The sequence below is a fragment of the Heloderma suspectum genome, chromosome 3, assembly GCF_057233095.1.
Source record: "Heloderma suspectum isolate Gila_16-S chromosome 3, 16-S_ref, whole genome shotgun sequence".
Taxonomy (NCBI): Eukaryota; Metazoa; Chordata; class Lepidosauria; order Squamata; family Helodermatidae; genus Heloderma; species Heloderma suspectum.
Window position 1 is genome coordinate 190,628,547 of NC_139460.1, and position 20,722 is coordinate 190,649,268.

The window sequence follows — 20,722 nt, forward strand, 5'->3', positions numbered from 1 at the left end:
GCCCTATGCCTGGGGAACTGCTATTGTAATACATTTCCATCTCTTACTCATTGTTTGCACAGCGTTGTGTGAATTAAAGAAATAAAATAGGTCATTTGAGGGCCAATCTGAACATGGCAGCCAGCAGCAGCAGCCATGTTTGTTTGGTCATATATAAAGTGGGTGCTGGAATGATTTTTAACTTCAAAAGGACACATAGCTGAAGGGATCTGAAAGGCCCACCTTCCCTTTGCTTCCCTGCAGCCCGTTGCCCCAGGCACTTTTCTCCCAGGTCTGCTAGCTTCAGGAGCCAGGCTGGGGGGGAAAGTAGTTCAGGCAAACAAATGTTGGGTAGTAAAGTGGGGGAGGATTAAGCTCCCATTATCCATGTGTCCCTTTTGATGTTAAAATCATACTCCCAACTCCCTCACTTTAAACATGAATTGGGCAGACATCACTTCTAGTTTGCCCTAAGTAAACACAGAAGAAAGGAAACTGTGTTTTAAAATGTAATGACTCCATCTTCTACAGCATATTGTATACTGTCTCTTAATGTTATCTGAAACATGTTAGGAACAGTTTGTGGAATTCTGCCATTTCACTGGGGTGGGAGTTGGAATTGTGCTAGTTGATCCTTTCCAACTGTGTAATTTTATGACAGGCACAGTTTACAACAATAAGCTAGACTTGACCATTCTCAGGATAAGAAACCACATTAAGATAACTTTTGACTTTAATTAGCATTGACAAAGGAATTTGGAGGAAATGCCATGCCATTTGGATCATCACAAATACACTTAGTTTGTCCAAATAAATGCAATATTTATCTATTTTGTTTTTGTTTTTGCTTTTGTTTTGTTTTTTGTTTTTGGTTGAACTATTGATAAAACTGAAAAGAATTCTCCATATCAAATAGGCCATGAAAGTAAATCAGAAATTGAGTTTCCTTTTTACCTGGGACCTACCACTGTGGGCACGCGTGGGTCCGCTGAAGGGAAAGGAAGGGAGCTGGCAGGAGCCTGCGCAGCAGCAGCAGCAGCAGCCCCTTCCTGCAGCCCAATAGCACCGAGCCAATCAAAAGGCTGACTGGCTCGGCTGGGGTGGGGCCATGAGGAGACAAACTGAATGGAATGGTTCCCTCTCTGGTCCTCCTGGTGCACAAAGGAGCGGGGCCTCGTGGATTGGCTGGCACCATTGCCTTTGCCAGCTTCCCCACCCACACCTGCTAATAGTAGATCTTGCAGCGGACGGAAGTCAGTCACCAGGTAACGGGGCCGGGAAGGAATTTTACCCACCTTCTAATTGGCAGAAAAGGAGGGTTGGGTTTTCGCCTTCCTCAATGCAAGATTAGTCTGTGTGTAAATAACTATTTATTTGTGTGCTGTCTTGGTGAAATTGTATTGTTTATGTCACAACTTTGTGGGGCGTGATAGGCATTGGGCTGGATCAATTTGGGAGGGAGAACAGGATCCCTGCGGTGGGATCCCCTTAAGGGATTGGGGTGGGTGTGGCACCAAGACCAGGCCAGCATGGTGGCTGCAAGCATGCTACATCCAGGGTGGAGGGAAAGGGTTCACGTTAGTGGTCTGCGCCATGGTGGGCCTCTGACCCTTCCACCCACCACCAACAGTCCTGGCAGGCAAGTCAGGAAGGAAAATCAGGCAGCAATCAGGCTGCCCGATGATGGGATCCATGCCCTATGCCTCTGCCAATCCTATTCAAAATTAATAAAGTTGCGGCCAATTTAATAACCCATTTAAGTTGGTGGCTCTGGTTTGTTCCTTTCAGGGACACAATTAGACACACAACTGTGTTCTAATTGTGCACACAAAATCTGTATTCTTGACAGCATGTTTAAGAAGTTATAATCCAACCCACAAAACCAAAATATGAATCTCTTCTTCCATACGATAGTTTGCCTGCTATGTTGCTGTAAGTCCCCCCCCCCCGTTTTAATTATTGTCAAAGGAACCCCAAAATACAACCTACCAGAGCATGTGGGAGATAAATAGTCATTATCTTCATAGGTAGATGAATAGCCAGTTGTGCAACTTCTCCAATAAAAATACTGCTTTAACAATCAAAGTTTGGGAGAAACGTTCTTAAAAAGCACATCATCTCATAGTATTGTCTGTGGGTGGGCATAGGGATGTCAGAGAATTCCACGACGGATCTCAGTGAGGCCGAATGCTAGTGCATTCGGCCCCCTGAAATCCGTCACGGAACGAAGCCCCCGCCCCCCCACCCCATGAAAGGCGCACGGGACGAAGTCCCCGCCACCCCCACCCCACGAAAGGCATGCGAAACGGAGCACTTACCTGCTCCCGTCTGCGCTGCTTTGCGAATGGCGGCCGTCCTGCGGCCACCATTTGCTTCCTCCTCTTCATAGCCATGATAGGCTATGTAAATACTTAAGTAGCCTATCACAGCTAATGCAGGGACGCGTTAAATACTTAGGTAGATAAATACTTACGTAGATGCATAAAATACTTACGTAGCCTATCACGGCGGGGGGGGGGAAACCCAGCATACGCAAATGGCGGCAGCTACCGCCATTTGCGTACGCTGGGTTTCCCCCCCCCTGCTGTGATAGGCTACGTAACTGTTTACGTAGCCTATCATGGCGGGGGGGGGGAACCCAGCGTACGCAAATGGCGGCAGCTACCGCCATTTGCGTACGCTGGGGTTTTTCCCCCTGCCGTGATAGGCTACGTAAACACTTGCGTAGCCTATCACGGCTCAATACAGGGACGCAAATGGCGGCGGCTACAACAGCCGCCATTTGCGTCTCTGCAGGGCTGCCCAGTGGCCAGATGTCCGGCTGCGGGCAGCCGGAACCAGCCGGCGGCTCCACGGCTTGGCTGCGGAGCGGAGCCAGCCAGGCAGGATTCCGAGGGGCGGAACGGAGCACCTCCCCCCCACCGTGGATTGCCCGGCACGGAGCTAGGTAGGTGTTTTGTACATCCCTAGGTGGGCAGACTTTACACTTGCAGAATCTTGTGTGCATGTGTGTGTGTGTATGCCAAAGACTTGGTGTCAACCCGCTGCAAAATGGCAGTCTGTGTTACAGAGTACCTTTGTTGTCTAATTATCAGTGCATTAGGAGTCACCAAGATCTGGGTGGCTAAGGATACACTGGACTTATAAAATGATGAGCAAAGAGAACATATAATAATTTTGAAGGTTGTTGTTTTAACATGCAGGTATGGCAGAGGCTGGTGCTTGCCCGATTTAACTTGCTGATGTCGCTGTTTTCCTGCTCTGATCCTATGCTCACCTTTTTAAGGCCTGCACCTCTTGTGTTTATCTGTCTGTGAGATGTGTTTCATCAGTTAAATCCTGTTCATCAACTTAATCATTTTTTGTGGGTTAGGTTTTTCTTTTGCGGGGGTTGGGGGAGGTCGCAGGAAGAAGCGTTATATCTGGAACTCATAGCATTAAACTGGAAACCATAATTCTTAAATAACATGGTCAGGAGAGTCTACCTGCTTATATTTCACTATGGTGTTTGTCCTCCTGTTAATAGAAAAAGGTTACAGAAACCCTTTTAAGCTTTATGAGTCGCCTCAACATTAACAAGAGGTCACACGGCAAGGCCACTGTCTGCAGATCACCTGTATTTGGAGAGCTGAGTTTTTCCTATAAATCATATAGAACAGCCTATTATGAACACCTTGTGAAAATCAAAGGACTTTATGATTGCTCATTGCTACTGCCATAGTGAGTTACTAGCTAATTCAGGACAAAATATGTTGCTCTATCTGCATAAATAACACCAGACTGTACACTTGAGAGGAAGTAGTCCTGAGAGTTCAACTTCTCCTTATGAATTAAATTAACCCAGGCAGATACACATTGTAAAGAGATGTGAAACAGTGTGTCTCGGAAATGTAGGCTAGGAGGCCCCTGGTTTAAATGTTACCTCTGCCATGAACTCACCAGGTGGAGTAGGCAAGCCAGTACTCTCTTGACCTCAGCACATGCACAGACCCTCAGATTTTCCATATGGAGATATTTGTTCAGATATTTTGTTCAGAGTATATATAATGTGTTGCCTCACTGATTTCTAGTTCAGGTCTTATATTAGAAAACTGCTTTTCTTCTTTCCAAAGCCATTTGTTTTGATTAAATTAATTAAGTGCAGCCCTAGCAACAGTGGTACAGAAACTGATGAAATGAAATTAAGGGGCACAATTTTCATTAGTTGAGCTGGAGTGCACCCATGACTTAAGAAAGTAGCCCTCATTACTATACATTAGGATGCCTGCCCATTTCCTGTTATATGTTTTTCCATATCTGCAGCTATTTAGTGGCTTTTCATGAAGCATCTTTACAGTGAAGGCTACCTCTGAATCTGTCATTCTTTGTTCCCCTTTGGAACAGGTCCCCTCCAGCTTTGTAAATAGATTTCTCAAATTTCATATACATGGAAGAGAAATTTGAGATGTAGAAGGAGGAAAATGAAATTGACCATAGCCTTGGAAAGTAATTTCACTATTTAGTTTCCATAAATCAAGCATTTAATGCTGCAGTTAACATCTATCTTATTAGCAGATGGATTAAGTGCTGATGGATCCCTGTAAATAGATGCAGATCCTTCCAGAGACCCTTTTAAGAGTTAAATTTTGATTCTATATTTCAAGTTAATTGAGGAGGCCAGATACAGTCTCAGGAGGGAAACCATAAAGCTACTTTCCCAATTAAACTCCAACTGCAGTTGTAGCAGTTGGCTGCCGAATAAGCCGAATGCCATCCAAGCTAAGAGATTATTCTCAGTGGCCATGACTTGGCAGATATTTGGCCATCTCGTTTCTTTCTAGAGTTACATAGGATTCAAATAAGCCAAAGTGGGAATTTTCATACCTGATTTAGTAAACCCATAGTTAAGAGTTTGACATGATTTCAATTATCAAGTCTCTAGATCCCAAATTTTAATACTTGGCCATAAAAGTAATTTGGAGCTGAAATAAATTTGTTAACCTCTGTGCCCCAAGACATTAGTGGAATATAAACACAGAAGTTTAACAGAATGTGTTATTTATGTTCAGGAAAGACTCTATGAATCCAAGTTCACTCTGAAGAATGAAATATAGAAGTGCATTCTTGCAATGAAGAATTTCCAGTTTGAGAGTGTGGTGCAAATAAAGTGCCTATTCAGGAAAGTATAATTATGTATTTTGAAACCAGAGAGATGGGTGTCGAAATATGAATTAATCTTTTCAATGTGTCCACAAGACATGTGAATTTATCCACAAATTTAATTTGTAGTAATATATATGCACGGATTCCATTTTAAAAATGGATTTTTATTAGTACCCATATAAACGTTCCACTTCATGACAGCAAAAATAATCATTCCATAGGTATGAAATAACCACAGCATACCTCCCAGTCTTTCACTGTCTAAATGAGGACAGTAAATGCCTTAGAGTAGAGGAAAAGGATTAGAATGAAGGATAAAATATATGTCCAAGGATAGGGAAAGCCAAACTGCACAAACATGTATTTTAAATAAAATAAACAGCTTATTGATCCATCAACTCTCTTGCTATTCTCAGGGGGGTATTTTTCAGATGCCAGAGATTGAGCATGAAGCCCCAAGCATGCAAAGCATGTGCTCTACCACGGAGTAAGCCCCCCCCCCCCCCAGCCATGTGTCTTCGAAGACTCTCTGGTCAATCACAGGAACGGACATAGAGCTGCTTCACACATGCCTGTTCATCCGCTGATTATTCAGGATTTGGTTATATGCAGGGGAATGTGTGAACTGTTTCTGCTGAAAAGCATCACAAGTGAGGAAAGGGGAGCCAAGAGCTCTGTCTCCATCTATTGATCTATGATGACCAAGGCATCTCTCACCCCAGGCATCACCAGGCCCCAGTTTTGGTTTATAGAGCAGGAGAGAGAGTTCTCCCTGTTCTAAATTCCTGTAGCACCTTAAAGACAACAAAAACATGCTTCCACAATACAGTGGATGCAGCGGACCTCTTTATTGTTCTGCAAGACTGCGTTTCTAGAACTGACTAGCTTGAGTATCCTCTGAAATTTAACTTTAAAAGTCATCCTTGCTGAGGGGAAAAAACTCTTATTGGTCACTTGGTTCCATTTGGCCACATGAGGCTGTGTTGATGATCACGCAGTGAACTGTAGATGCCAACAGACCATGGTTCACCTGATGATCACCTGCCTCTGATGACTGTGAAAAGGGGTCATAGCTCAGCTTTATATGTTCGTAAACTGACTTATATATGAAAAGGGGATGCTGTTACAGGCACTGCAAATCATAGAATCATAGAATAGTAGGGTTGGAAGGGGCCTGCAAGGCCATCGAGTCCAACCCCCTGCTCAATGGAAATGATCCCTGCTCAATGCAGGAATCTGTGGGAAATGAACCCACAGCTAGGGGTTGATAAGCCTTCCCCCTTCCTACTTATTCTCTACTTATTTTGCCTGGTGGCAGTGGTGATGGGCCCCGGGATGCTGGCATTTGCCCAAGTGTGCCACATGCTGGTGCTAGGCACCTGGCTTTGTGCATTATATTTTGAACCGTATACCTAAAAATCCAAGCACGTGAATGTGATACACACATGAACCAATCAGGTAATTTTGTCATGGAGCTATGATTTGCTGTGACCCCCTGTTTGGATGTTCAGCCAGTGGCAAACCTAGGTTACGCTCTGTATATTGCATGAAATGAAGTTTAGAGTGGCCCCATGAAGGTGCAATTTTTTGATGTGTACTTTTATTATATGTGAAGCAAATGCTTTTTTTGTGTGAAAAATTAAAAAAATATTTTAAATGTGATTAGATTGTATTAATTTAGAGCAGGGGCAGGAAACTTATTTTGGCCCAAGGGCCAGATTGCCATCCAGGAAATCCCCCAGGGGTTGTATACCAGCAGTGGGTGTGGCCAGAACCCAAAGTGAGCGGGGCTACTCCATTCTCTCTCTCTCTCTCTCTCTCTCTCTCACACACACACACACCATTGATACGCCCCCCCATTCATCCCATTCATTCTCTCTCTCTCTCTCTCTCTCTCTCTCTCTCTCTCACTCACACACACACACACACACACACCATTGATACGCCCCCCATTCATCCCATTCATTCTCTCTCTCTCTCTCTCTCACACACACACACACACACCATTGATACGCCCCCCCATTCATCCCATTCATTCATCCTCCCTCACACACACACACACACACACACACACACTGCTACAATGGTAAAAAGGGAGCTGCTCCTTCAGGAACTGCCCCTTCCAGGCCATCCAGGCACCTTAAAGTGATGATTTCCTCATGGGGAAAGTTGACGGGGAGTGTGGAGCCTCTGAGAACTGCTGCATCAAGGTGTTCCAGGTGCTTCAAAGGGAGATGGCGCCACATGCCTCTTGCTTTACCCAAAGGCACAGGGCATGTGGAGCTGGCTTCCTCTGGAACCATGTCTTCAAAGCACTCCAGGTACCTGAAGCAGTGGCTCCTGAGGGAGCGGACTCCCAAGTGCCCTTCACCTATCCTCATGAGGAACGTTGAGGGGCATGCAGAGCCTGTTTGGGGGGAGGAGTTTCAGGGAGGGCCTCAGTGGAGGTGTCTGCAGGCCAGGTGGAGAGGTCTCACAGGCTTTATCTGGCCTGTTGGGTTGAGGTTCCCGTTCCCCACTCCTGATTTAGAAACACAAAGGACACACAGTGAGTGATTCGCAAAGTAAGATACTGTACACTATTCTAGTCAGAATGTTTGAGAAAACAGTGGAAAGAGGCTAAAACTTTAAATAATTTAGTCCATAAAGACTGCATCCTGTCACCTTGTCTCGTCTCAGGTCAAAGCAAAATTTCAATGTGTGAGAAAGCAGTTCAGTTGCAAACTTTAATAAATATATCTTCAGCTCTGTATAAGCAAGCTTTCCGCTACGTTACCAGCACCTTCCATTTATTTTCAGTAAGATGCATTTAGTATATATAATCTACTTTTATTTTGCATGGTTTCTCTGTTGGGCTCTAGCCATCTAAAATAAATGTTATATTAATGAATCTTGTTTGAATGTAGTATTTCAAGGAAATTCTCTTGCCATTACTCCTGAAGGCTCCTTTTCAAGAATTCTTGATCGGAATATCACAATTTCATGGGATGAACAAAGATGTGTTTGAATTGCAGGCCCAGAGTAGCTCTGGCTTCACCATTTGGTCTGAACATATAATATTGGAGTATTTGCATTGCTTGAGAGGAATGTGGCCATGCATTTCAGTAGTGGTTTCTAAACTTTCTGCCTTTAGGGAAGACTTTCCACATTAACTCACCTGCCAAGGAACCCTTGAGCAGCTGCTGCAGGAGGGAACACCTGTTTGGCCTATTGTGTACATGTAGCAGAATGGGGTAGTGGAATGGACTGAACCACTTCAGATTGCAGGTGGGGAATGCTATTTGTGAGTGTTCTGCCATGTAAAATCAAAAAGTCCCTACAAGTGTAAAAACAAGGATAAAAACCCCAACAACCCACTGTTGTCCTCCTGTCTGAGGCGAGGCAGGTGGCATTCATGGAGAGAGCCACCTCAGTCATTGTGCTTTGCCTGTGGAACACTGTCTGTTCCCAGGGAGGCTTGTGTGATACACCAAAAGATTCCTATAGGGGGAAAACTGATACATGAAGGTGAAAACTAGTCTAAAGCTCATCTCTATGAGATCGGTGTTCAATGTGGAAAGATTTGTGTGTGTGTGGAGGAGCCCTCGCCCGCAGTCTGAAATGGCACAGACCAGACAAGGATTTACTTACGTTTAAACTTTGGTTTAAACCATGGTCCCAGTACTATACTTTTCATCCTCTGTCCTTATCTGAAATGCAAGGTAGTATGAGACAAAGGACCCAGGACTGAATTGTCCTGCAGTTGCACACTTTTAGAAAGATTCTGAACATTTTAATTGAAATTCTCTCAAAGGAGGAAAAACCTAAATTAATAATAGGATTTTTATTAGAAGATCCCTCAAAGATCACCTAGTCTACCCCTCCTGCTGATATAGGAAGTCCACTACTACAGGGGCCACCTAGCCTCCGCTCAAAACTTACAATGAGGGTGGAGAGCCCACCACATTGCATAGCAGTCTGTTGAACAACTTGTTTCAAATATTTACTCTGAATCCCTTTTCTTGTAATTTGAACACATTGGTTAGGGTCCTGTCCTCTGAAGCAAGTAAAAACAAACTTCTCCATCATCTGTGTGACACATCTTCAATATTTGAAGAAGGCAGTCATATAACCTCTTAATAATCTCTTCTTCAAACTGTGATGAAGGTTTACCGTATTCCTGCACACTCTCCTCCCCTCTAACGCACAGGTAACTTCCACTGCTAATCATTCTCTGAAGTGCTGTCCAATTCTGAAAACTATGCTTCGTGCTTTGCCTCTAAAGTTTTTTGCAGAAAGGTGGGATATGAATAAATAATTAAATTTATTGATTAAGTTGGCGTAATGAATAAACTACAATTTAGAACCCTGGTTTGAAGTAGGTTTGAAAACTACAGTTCAGAATTTATCGCTAACTGTATTTTACCAGTTCAGACATTGTGCCAAAATGTGGTTAGAGGAAAGCAGGATTTTGAAGAGAAACTGGTATAAGAGGGGATTAGGGAGTGTGTGAGCTCTCCCTGATGTCCAAACTGTAGATTGGGGATCAGGAAAAATGGTGTCTGACTGAATTGTGCCTTTGGGTTCATTATTTTCAAAATGTGTGCCAGTGAAAATGCTCAAGCATCTGCTTCAGTGTCTTGATGAATGAAGGAGAATACCCTATTATGAGAACAGCCCTTGAGGAATATAGGTATACCAAGACAGACTTCAGCTCCTAGAATTCTGGCTAGTTTATCTAGACAGAGCCATTTCTCATTCATTCCGAAGGAACTACATTGGCTACCCATTTGCTACTGAGCCCAATTCAGGGTGCTAGTGCTTATCTTTAATGCCCTAAAGAACTTGGGCCCCAAATATCTGAAGGAGCACCTCCCCCCATATCAACCTGCCTGTGCATTAAAACCATCAGAAGAGGCCCTTCTCTATGTTCCATCTGTAAGAGAAGTGGATTATGCACAAAGGTGAGGGCCTTCCCTGCGGTGGCACCCTGACTTTGGAATAGTTGCTGACACGGTATTCCCTTCTGGTTCCAGGTTAAAACATTTTTATTTGTCCAGGCATTTTAAACTTGTGTATTTTAGCTGGTCACATAGTTTTTATTTGTCTCAATATTACTCTATTATTGTCATTTTTTATTTGTTTTAATATTTTATTAGTTTCAATTTTTTAATGTATATTGCCCTGAAATTTGTTTTTGGATGGAAGTGCAGGTTATAAATAATTATAGCAGTTAATAATATTGAGGGAGTGGATGATCCTATTCTGCCACAAATTAATCTCAAGGAATACGTTTAGCTTATCTGACCCAAATATTAAAGCAGGATCATAAGTAATGCATAGATGTAATTTAGAATATGATAGCAACTCCAATTTGTACTTCATCCTACTTCTTTGATAGATAGTCTCAGTCCCTTAATTAACATGCATTAGTAGGCAGAGAGAGATTGTGCCTGCTGCCCATGTGTAGGCTTCCTGTGCTATGGGAAACCCAGGATCCCTGATTGCTTGTACAGTTTGTGTGTGTATAGGCTCTTTCATAAGCTAAACTGAACACAAATAGGAGGCAGGAGTGAGGACAGCGGGAGTGATCCTGCTCTCTGTGTGCATTCGTTATGATGTGTGGGTAGGGCTGTGACTGGAAAATATGGTGAACTCCCTCTTCTGTTCATCTTGTGGTAGCCATATACTGGATATTAATAATTTGTACAGTGCTTTTGTATAGTGCTTATTCAGAGCGCTTCATATACATGATCTTGTAATACTTTACAACCACCCTGGAAATATGGGTCAGTATTATCTCCATATTACAGATGGAGGTTGAGGTTGAGAGAGGGTGGTTTGCCTAAGGCCACCAGGTGAGTTCATGGCTGAGACAAGATATGAACTAGGGACTTCCTGCTTTGTAGTTCAACCTTTTAACCACTTTGCTACAGCAGTTCTCACTGGCATGATTATAAGCCCATCGTATGGAAGAGAAATACAATCAACACCCTGCTCTCCATAGATTTCTGCATAGAATTAGACTGAGTAAAATTCTCACCCAAGTTATACAAACTTTATGAACGCATGGGGGTGTAACAGCTTTTCTGGAAAGCTGTGTTATTGTTTTGGCCCCAAATTGTTGACATTAACACAAGGCCAATTTACCAACGTTTGACATGTTTGCACAACTGCATATAATTTATACTAAAAACTTGACTTTCAAATGAACTTTCCTGTTCTCTCAACCCTTCTCAGTTTGCAGTTCTAGATTCATATGATCGCACCCCAAAAAAGCTTATTACTGCTTTAAATTGCTTGCTTGAAGAGGCTTCCAATCAACTAGATAATGAGTATAATTTCAAAGCTTTAGTTAAGACTTCCTAACAGGTTATATCCATCAAAAACTGATTTGACTTTCATGCCAGATGTAACACTTTGTCTGGGAAATAGCAATCTTCAAATTAACGCAAGGGAAAAGCAATTCTACAATGCCACTATTCCCCTGTTAAGTTTATTTTAGAAGGCTTAATAAATGGAATTTAAATCAGGATGGCATCATTCCTATGCAGCATTGATTGATTGTAAAAATAACTCTAATAAATCCTTACCATACCTTGTAAGCTGAAACAGTCATTACGACAGACTGCAATCATATTTTGAGTTCCAAATACAGTGGATTATTAATTATTTTAAAGTGGGAAAAAGCCAGCACTGTCTAATAAATTTAAAAGTAATTTACATTGGGGTATAGGTAAAAGCCCCTGTCCTTCCTACCCTGTTTCCCCAAAGGAGATTCACATTGGCAGAAAAGTCTCTCTGCCTGGTGCATACCTTCATCATTGTGGAAGCTCCTCTGTGCAGATCTAGCTCCACACAGGCTGGAGACAAAGTATAGTTTTGTTTTTTATCCCAGGCAGTAGCAGCAGCCTAAGATCTTTACAGTTCTGAAGAAACCTACAGTGCAATTATATACATGGGGCTAACTCCCAAGTAAGTAGATATAGAATTGCAGCCTTAAAAGCAGTTTGAAGGAGTCATCACTTTCCATGGTGCATAACAGAGGTGCAGAACTGTTTTCAGTGTGGGGCTCAGATTGCTCTCCCACCAGCCCCACCGTGGGTCAAATGGCATCAGGAGTACATGGCCCCACCCCCTGATATCACTCTCACCCTTTTTTCTTCTCTCCAACAGCATCTCGCTCCAACAAAATAAAACGCAGTTGTACCCAGCTAGGAACTACCTGCACGTGTGCATGAAAGCCCTCATCTGCCCGAAACCCTAATGTGATAGTGGCTGGCTATGGTGCGAGTGATGGCATTGCACAATCTACACAGGAAAGCTCTTCCTGAAACCACTATGTTAACAGGCAAAATGAAGGTGGCCTACTAATTCCTGCAACTGCTTGCGCATCATCTTTTAAGCCTTACAACAGACATCCAGCGTTTCTTTAAGTATATCTAACTTAGCCATCTGTATCTAGCTCCATCCCCAGAAATGTCATGCAAGTGGAAGGGCCCTCAGACTTTCCTTCAGCCCGTGAACACCCAGATGGATTTCCAAAGCTGCAAAGCTGCTCATCAAATACACAAACTGCTCTGCTCCTACCCGCCCAGCAAATTTAAAAAAACCCCATGCAGATAATGTAATCTGTAGATAACCTCTACAGCTCATTATCTGCATATAATGAACTGTAGGTTAAATCTGTCCTATCCCTAAAAGCCCATTCCAGAAATGTACTGAATGTTTCAAAGGCCAAGCAGGATATGGAATACCCCATGGGGAGATCATTATTCACATAATACTGGCTCCAAAACGTGCACCCGAGAAAGTAAAAATCCAGGTGGACAGAAAGCAGCCAGAAAGTGGGTTTTGTCTGACAACCTGAACTGCTGGTAAAAAGATATATACCAGACTGAGATAAGCTTACTTGGTGTACCATCATTAACAGAAGAGCCCTTAGGGTGGAGCAAATTATCAATAAGTGGCACTCACCAGGTGCCCTTTTTGGCATGATGCCAAGTGGAGAGACCCTTCGCTCGGTCAGGAGAAAATAATTAAAGTGTCCTGACACCCTGCCCCCTTCCACCTATGTGTTCCATGACCGTTGATTGTTGGACTCCGCATGCACGTGCTGGCCTAGGGATAGAATCCTGACACCAAAAGAAAACTCCAATAAAACCTGACTACCTGCCTCTCTATTGGGGGCACCACTCCAAACATTTTTGAAAGGAGCATGTTTAATTGGGCTGCAAGCCAAGTAGACTTATAGAAGAAAAGTCTTTATATAAGTCCATATAGAAGACTTATAGAAGAAAAGCACCTTTAAACAAAATTGCAAGCATTTCTTATTGCTAGATTTTCTAAGCCTATCTTCATTTGCTCTCTTATCCCCACCCCCAAAGACTCTTTAGTGGGAGGATTTTTCTCCTTGAAGAGCAGCTTTTGAGGGTATGGATAATCTGTAGCAAAAGGGTAGGGCTGTGTGAGACTTGTGCGTCCCTTTCGGGAGACTTTTTATCAGTCACAAGTTCACATGTAGAGTTAAAAGTTACTTGCTGTTTCTCTTTCAAAGAAAGCTGCCTGTTTACTTGCCATGAAAACCTATTTTGGAGATTTCCTAGTTGTCAAGGATCCCGGGATGGGGGTGGTTCAAAGTTCACAGAGCTTTTCATTGTGACTCCTTTGAGGGACAGAGGACCGACTCGCGGCAGTATTTAAAGCAAAGATACAAAATGAAAGTTCCTCTCTCTCTCTCTTTAAGTTTGTGCTTACACAAAGCTTCTTTGTGGTTTTTTAGGCCTGTCAGGCTTGTCAGGCGTGGTAAGAAAAAGTATATTGTTTCCAGCACTTGGATTCCTTTCCTTCTGACATCTGCCACTCTCTAAAGATGATAAATTCCTGCCTCATTAGCCAGGGGTGTGGGATTACAGCCTGACAACACATTAATCACCAGCTTCTGTGGCAGGCTGACTAGCAATAGGCATTGTTAACAAAACTTTTCTAATATGTCACTCTTCTCTATGACAGCCTGTAATCAATCATCATGATTGACAGCGCTGATAGATTACACTATTTATACTTTTTGTAATGAAAGATAGCGTTTCCACCTACTGTCATTTCTAGGCTAGCAATGGAGGGATCGCTGAATAGAAACAAACACAACAGCTCAGTCCTCAGCTCAGCGTTTGTGAAGTTAAAGTAAGGCAGTGTTGAAGGTCCTTTTGTGGCAAGCTTCATAGGAGAGCTATTGTTAGATAACCTGGTTAAAGCACCAAGCTTTTTGAACAGCAGCTCTCAAGCAGAGTGTCGCTTTAGTGGTGACTTTGTCTGACTTGCTGTCAGGTCAGGTTCAGGCAGGTAAGAGGTGGTCGGGAGCTCCCTTCCTTAACCCCTCCCCAGTTTGCCCCCTGCTAAGACGTTATGATGATGTTTTAGAGTAAGAAATCCTGATTCGTTCATAGTTTAAAGGGCAAAATCATACCAGTTCATCATCATTGTTCAGTGCAACAAAAGTAACCATAGTTAACAAACATATTGCAGTGGGACATTAATTAGGGGACAGGTGTCAATAGCTGGGATTAAACAGGCCACAACTTTATTAAAGGGATATGGCATAACACACTAGTTTAGCGTTCCCCAACCCAATGCCCTCCTTTTTGGACTGTAGTGCCCATAATTCCTGAACACTAGCTATGCTGGATAGCGTTAATGTGAGTTGAAATCCAAAACATCTGAAGGGCACCAGATTGGGGAAGGAAGTCTTCACTAGTTATTAAGAACAGTGTGAAGGGGGTGTCTGGTACCTCAGTTGTTCTCCTAGGGAGACTAGTGTGGACAGCCAGTTTAGATGTCCCCCTGGCACAGCTCAGCTCATATAGGAGCTGAACCCAGTAGCTTTCGCATCTCTCTTGTGAAGAGAGGTCGGTGTAAGGTTCACTGCTGGACTGCTTATAACTGCAGCTGGTTGTACCATGCCTTCACTTCCATAGACAGCTGTCCCATTCATGGGCCACTCCATCTTGTGAGTGTCCTACCATCCCCCAGCTCACTGAGATGGCAGTTTTGGCTTTTGGGATCTCTATATACTTTCCATACTGCATGTCCATGTTAGTCCTTCTGGAAAAGTTGTGATGAAAGAGTAAAACAAGTAAATAGTCAAAGAGACAAAATAACCAATGAGCACATCATAAATAAAGTCCAGCTAAGAGAGAGAGAGAGAGAGAGAGAACTCACCCCAGGGAAGGCAAAAAATTATGCCATCCCAATGACCAATCAGGGGTGACAGTAAATGCCTTCCCCCCCCCCACACACACACCATCCCAGCCCTCTCAAAAAGCAACCAACCACCCAGAGTCCAGTGTGCTCTGCCTCCAAAGTGGGTGTGTGGCTAGGTTGTGCTACTTGCCTAACCTGACTAGCAAGCAGGCAAAGGGGGGGCCTATGGGCCCCATTCCCATCTCACATTGCCAGTCTTGTGAAACTCAAGGCCAAATCTCTTGCAAAATGTCAGGCAATACAGGTGCAAAGCCTTGCAATGTCAGGTCCAAAAACGGTTGCCTCCCTCACACCACTAGACTTCACCTTCTATGCAGGCCTTGCCATAGAGCAGGGGTGGGCAACAGTGAGAGTCCCCCCCACCCCCAACTGGGAATTTCAACAGCAAACCTCTCTGAAGCTCTGAAAGGGTTAAAGCTCTATAGCCACTATGGAGCACTACAACTGACAAATTTAGCTTGCAAACAAGCTAAATTGGATTCTTTTAGCACTCAGTAGCTGCTATGGAGCACCATTTTGTTTGTTAATTAAAAAAATATGGGGATGTTGCGGGGGCGGGGGGGCTGCATGTTTCCCAGCCCTGCCATAGAAGGAATCGACTTGGAAATCTTCTCTTTGTAAGCTTTTTTTGGTGTGGGCTACAGTGCATTTTGGCTGCAGAAAGTACTGAGGCAACAGTGTAGTAGATGGCATCACTTCAAGCTGCAAATGAAAGATACTATTTCTGAATGTTCTCCCAAGCAGATATAAACAAACAAACCTCCCAGATAACAACAAAAATAAACAGGAAAAAGCTCAGCTCTTGTATCTGTTTTCTATTCGCAAGGATTTTTTTTTTAATGTGCGTGACATTCAAAAATGTGATTCTACCACCCTACAGGCTGACATAGTACAGACTAGTCCATCACCTTGGAAATCTACCTCTTCATTTTCACCTCATTTAGCTGCATGAGCTTGGTTCTTCTAGCCTTTGAAGTGATGAAAATTATAAGCCATTTTAGGGTTTGACTACTCACCTTTAAAAAAAAAAAGAAAGAAATCAGTACCATTCCTCCTCTTTGAATCACTTGATTATTGCTTTTCTTGATCACTTGGGAGTTTTTAAAGGAAGATTTGAGATTTTAAACAAAAGCATTCCAGCACAAACTGAGCACTTCTCTGGTGTCCATTGCTGCATAGCAGTAATGCTCCCCTACTTGGATGTGTGCTTGTGGGGAGAGAGAGTTGATGCTTTTCTTTTTCTGAGTGTTGAAGGTGATATGATAGAGGCATCAGAATCCTGTCCGTGGTGTGTACGCTCATCCCACCATTGCACCTGGTGGGATTTTGTGTTATTTTCAAGGCTGACACAACTTGCTTGACCAGAGACAACAACAGGAGAAAAGAAACATGTGGGTATACTCAGGGCAATGATGTCAGTGTCATAACACTTTCAACTCTCTTAAAAATCATCACTTGTCTTCAGCACAAGCTTCTGCACATTATCTATCAGCAGTGGCTGAGGGGTAGAGCAATCTTTCAAAACTTCTTATTTTTTGCTACCGATGGCAACACATAACTCAGTGGTAGAACATATACTTTGCATCCAGAAGGTTCCTGGTTCAATTCCTGTTCTCTAGATAAAATGTACCTCAGGAAAGGAGTAGGAAAGATTTTTCTACCTTAGAACCTGGAAAACCACTGCCACTCAGTATAGACAGCACTGAGCAAAATGGGGCTGTTCGTATATGGCAGCTTCATATGTTCAGTTTTAGCCACAGTGATGTCTTACATCTTGAACCAAGGGCTAAACTTGGATCCAGACCAGGGGCCAATCTACACTAGTGTTTAATCTCAGTACTGTAATGTCGGGCTCAGTCACAAGGCATATAATGTACTCCCTAACCCATTGTTCTGAATCTGTTTCTCCCCCAATATTCTATTTTTTAACGGTCCACTTTTATGACTTTTTTTCAGTGATCGCAGTTTCTCTATGCTACCAAGTAATGTGTGTTTCAGTCCAGCACCTCATATGGGACTTTAAACCTGATTTTCATGTGATTGTAATTAATGATTACCATAAGAGTTCAAATTAATGCTTGTAAATTAGAAATGCATTAAGTTTCTGTGACAATGTCTTTAAACATCACTAATGTTATCATTATCATGGGGACAGGGGTTCTAAAAAATAGCTTAGATCGTACCTTTTAGAAGATTTTAGCAAGAATGTAGGCGATAGTATAGGACAGGAAACCCAAAGTAGTCAAAAACTTTACTCTTCCAAAGAAGAGTTTCATTGTTGCAAGCATGATGAGTAATGAGAAACCTGACCATCTGATTAAGCTTCTCTATGTCGCAGAACATGATTAGTAGGTGACAGAGACAGCAACAGTATCCAGCCAAGCCCTGTTTCTTTCACTGCTCCAACCGTTATATGATTAATGTCCCCAATGGCGATCTCTAGGTCAGGCAGGGGGACCTGTCAGAACAGGTGGAAGTGACAAATTCAGCAGAAACTCCTTCTTCGTCTCTTTTTGCCAGGGAGATGAAGAGCAAGAATGGATGAACAGGGGGTATTCCAGATGGACTGCGTGACCTTTCTGTGGCTCGGCACAGATACAGATAACATCATGGGAATGGAACGTAGAAGTTCGAGAGGGGAATGTTCCTGCAGTTGTTTCAGAGTTATATAAGAATTATAGCAGTGCCAAGTTGGATTGGGGATAATGCACAACACATTTTACTATCATCCATCGTTTACACTTTGCTTTCTGATATGCTACAAGAGACCATCGTGTGTGTGTGTGCGTGTGTGTGTGTGTGTACAGACCAGATAAAGTACCACACACTGTGCTTTATAGCAGTATGGTAAAATTCTTTGCTTCAGAACAGATAAGGTTGATAGCTGATGCTTTAGTGTTTAGAAAGCTGACTGCTGGTGCTAGTTGAATCCATGTCATTCTCTTCACTGCTGGTCTGTTTAGACTACAGCTTCTTTGGGAACTTAGAATAGTTGTTGTTTTTTAAAACACACACACACACCACACACCTTTTTAGTAGGTGCTGGAGATCAGGAAAGCATGTAAGCTAATTCCAGAGTGCTTTTGCTCCATGTGTCATAGGTTCAAATACAGCTATTGAATTGTCATATACTAGTACTCCTACTTCTTAATGAATGAATGAAAGAATGAATGACATCTGGCCTTTTGAGAAAAAGTTGCTCTCTTTCTTCTAACGTTGTAATGGTATTAATGAACCTTATAGCAAAAGGATGGACCGTTGGTAGGAAACATTTGGTTCTTGCATGGTTCTGGGGTGGACATGCTCAGGTGTGTACTGGATGTGATACTCCTCCCTAGTGGTGATGTCCTAAAATGCTAGGTTTATTAGAGTTGCTTCATATATTAGCTTTTTCCTACACAGAGACAATCCTCTAAAAGAAAACCCTGTACACCAAGGGTGGGCAACTTGTGGCCCTCCAGATGTTTTCGCCTACAACTCCCATGATCCCACACCATTGGCTATGTTGGCTAGGGCTGATGGAAGTTGTAGGCTAAAACATCTGAAGGGCCACCAGTTGCCTAGCTCTCCAGTACACCTTCATGTAGGATATGGTGTAGGGGTGGTGGTGTCAGCCTTGACTGAATGAAGCTTGTGGTGGCCCTAAGGAACATCTGTTATCCGTTTGCTCAGAGAGTTAACCTAATTTCTTTAAAAACAACAGCAGCAAAAAATGAATCTGATCTCATTTTTTGATCAAGTAACCTTCCTTGTCGACTGTGGGAATGCTATAGACATAATATACCTCGACTTCAGTAAAGCTTTTGACAAAGTGCCCCATGATCTCCTGATGAGCAAACTAGCTCAAACTCAAAGTGGGCTAGATGAAACAATGATCCGGTGGATCTACAGTTGGCTACAGAATCGGACTCAAGGAGTGCTTATCAATGGGATCTTCTCCAACTGGGGAGAGGTAACGAGTGGGGTAACGCAGGGCTCAGTCCTGGGCCCAGTGCTCTTCAACATTTTTATTAATGACTTGGAGGAGGAGGTACAGGGAATGCTGATCAAATTTGCAGATGACACAAAATTGGGCGGGATAGCCAATACTGAAGACAGAAACAAAATTCAAAGGGATCTTGATAGACTGGAGTGCTAGGCAGAAAGCAACAGAAAGACATTTAATAGGGATAAATGCCAAGTTCTGCACCTAGGAAAAAGAAACCAAATGCACAGTTACAAGATGGGAGATACGTGGCTCAACAACACTACAAGCGAGAAAGGTCTTGGAATTGTTGTCGATCACAAGCTGAATAGGAGCCAACAATGTGATGTGGCTGCAAAAAAGGCAAGTGCTGTTTTGCGCTGCATTAATAGAAGCGTAGCTTCCAAATCCCGGGAAGTACTAGTTCCCCTCTACTCAGCACTGGTTAGGCCTCATCTGGAGTATTGTGTCCAGTTCTGGGCACCATACTTTAAGAAGGATGCAGACAAACTGGAGAGGGTTCATAGGAGGGCAATGAAGATGATCAGGGAACTGGAAACAAGGCCCTGTGAGGAGAGACTGAAAGAACTGGGCATGTTTAGCCTTGAGAAGAAAAGACTGAGGGGAGATATGATAGCACTCTTCAAGTACTTGAAAAGTTGTCACAGAGCGGAAGGCCAGGATGTCTTCTCGAGAATCCCAGAGTGCAGGACACGGAATAATGGGCTCAAGTTACAGGAAGCCAGATTCCGGCTGAACATCAGGACAAACGTCCTGACTGTTAGAGCAATATGACAATGGAACCAATTGCCTAGGGGGGTGGTGGGCTCTCCCACACTGGAGGCGTTCAAGATGAGGCTGGACAGCCATCTGTCAGGGATGCTCTGATTTAGATTTCTGCACTGAGCAGGGGGTTGGACTCGATGGCCTTGTAGGCCCCTTCCAACTCTACTATTCTATGATTCTATGAACCACTGTGTTGTTTATCTTGTAGGTTCTGGGAGTTCAGTAAACACCAATAATTAGTCCTGTTGTCTTGTCTTAACATTTTAGCACATTTACTGTGCAAGCTTTGCTGATTGTACTCTTCCTCACACCAGTCCTGTGTGGAAAGACCATTATATTCCAAAATGGGAATAACATAGATGTATAGTTATAAAAGAATATTTACAAATAGCCTGCTCACTCTGAGAGATTCTTGCTTTCCCAAAGTCCTGTTCAGACTTTATGTTAAGCACATGTATAATCTATACGTAGGCGCTGTTCAAACATTCAGATGGGGGGCGGGGCGGGATGGGATTGTGCTCACTGGCTCCGCCTCTACCATTTCTTGCATTTGGCATAAAATATCAGAAATAACCTGTGCACATACAAACTGTAAATGCATAGGCTCTTTCT

General features: G+C 43.1%; 1 protein-coding gene across 4 annotated transcripts in view; it reads left to right on the plus strand.

Moving 5' to 3' along the window:
- The window catches only part of LRMDA (leucine rich melanocyte differentiation associated), a 1,351,091-nt gene that overhangs the window by 787,960 nt on the left and 542,409 nt on the right, over window positions 1–20,722 (plus strand). Inside the window, exon 6 of one of the 4 annotated variants that reach the window (XM_084845220.1) lies at window positions 8,255–12,338. The exons of the other annotated variants lie outside the window; for them this stretch is intronic. Within the exon in view, the coding sequence (XP_084701346.1) occupies window positions 8,255–8,296 (42 nt within the window). The 3' untranslated portion in view covers window positions 8,297–12,338. Of the gene's footprint in view, window positions 1–8,254; window positions 12,339–20,722 lie in introns of those variants that run through there. 4 annotated transcript variants of the gene reach the window in all.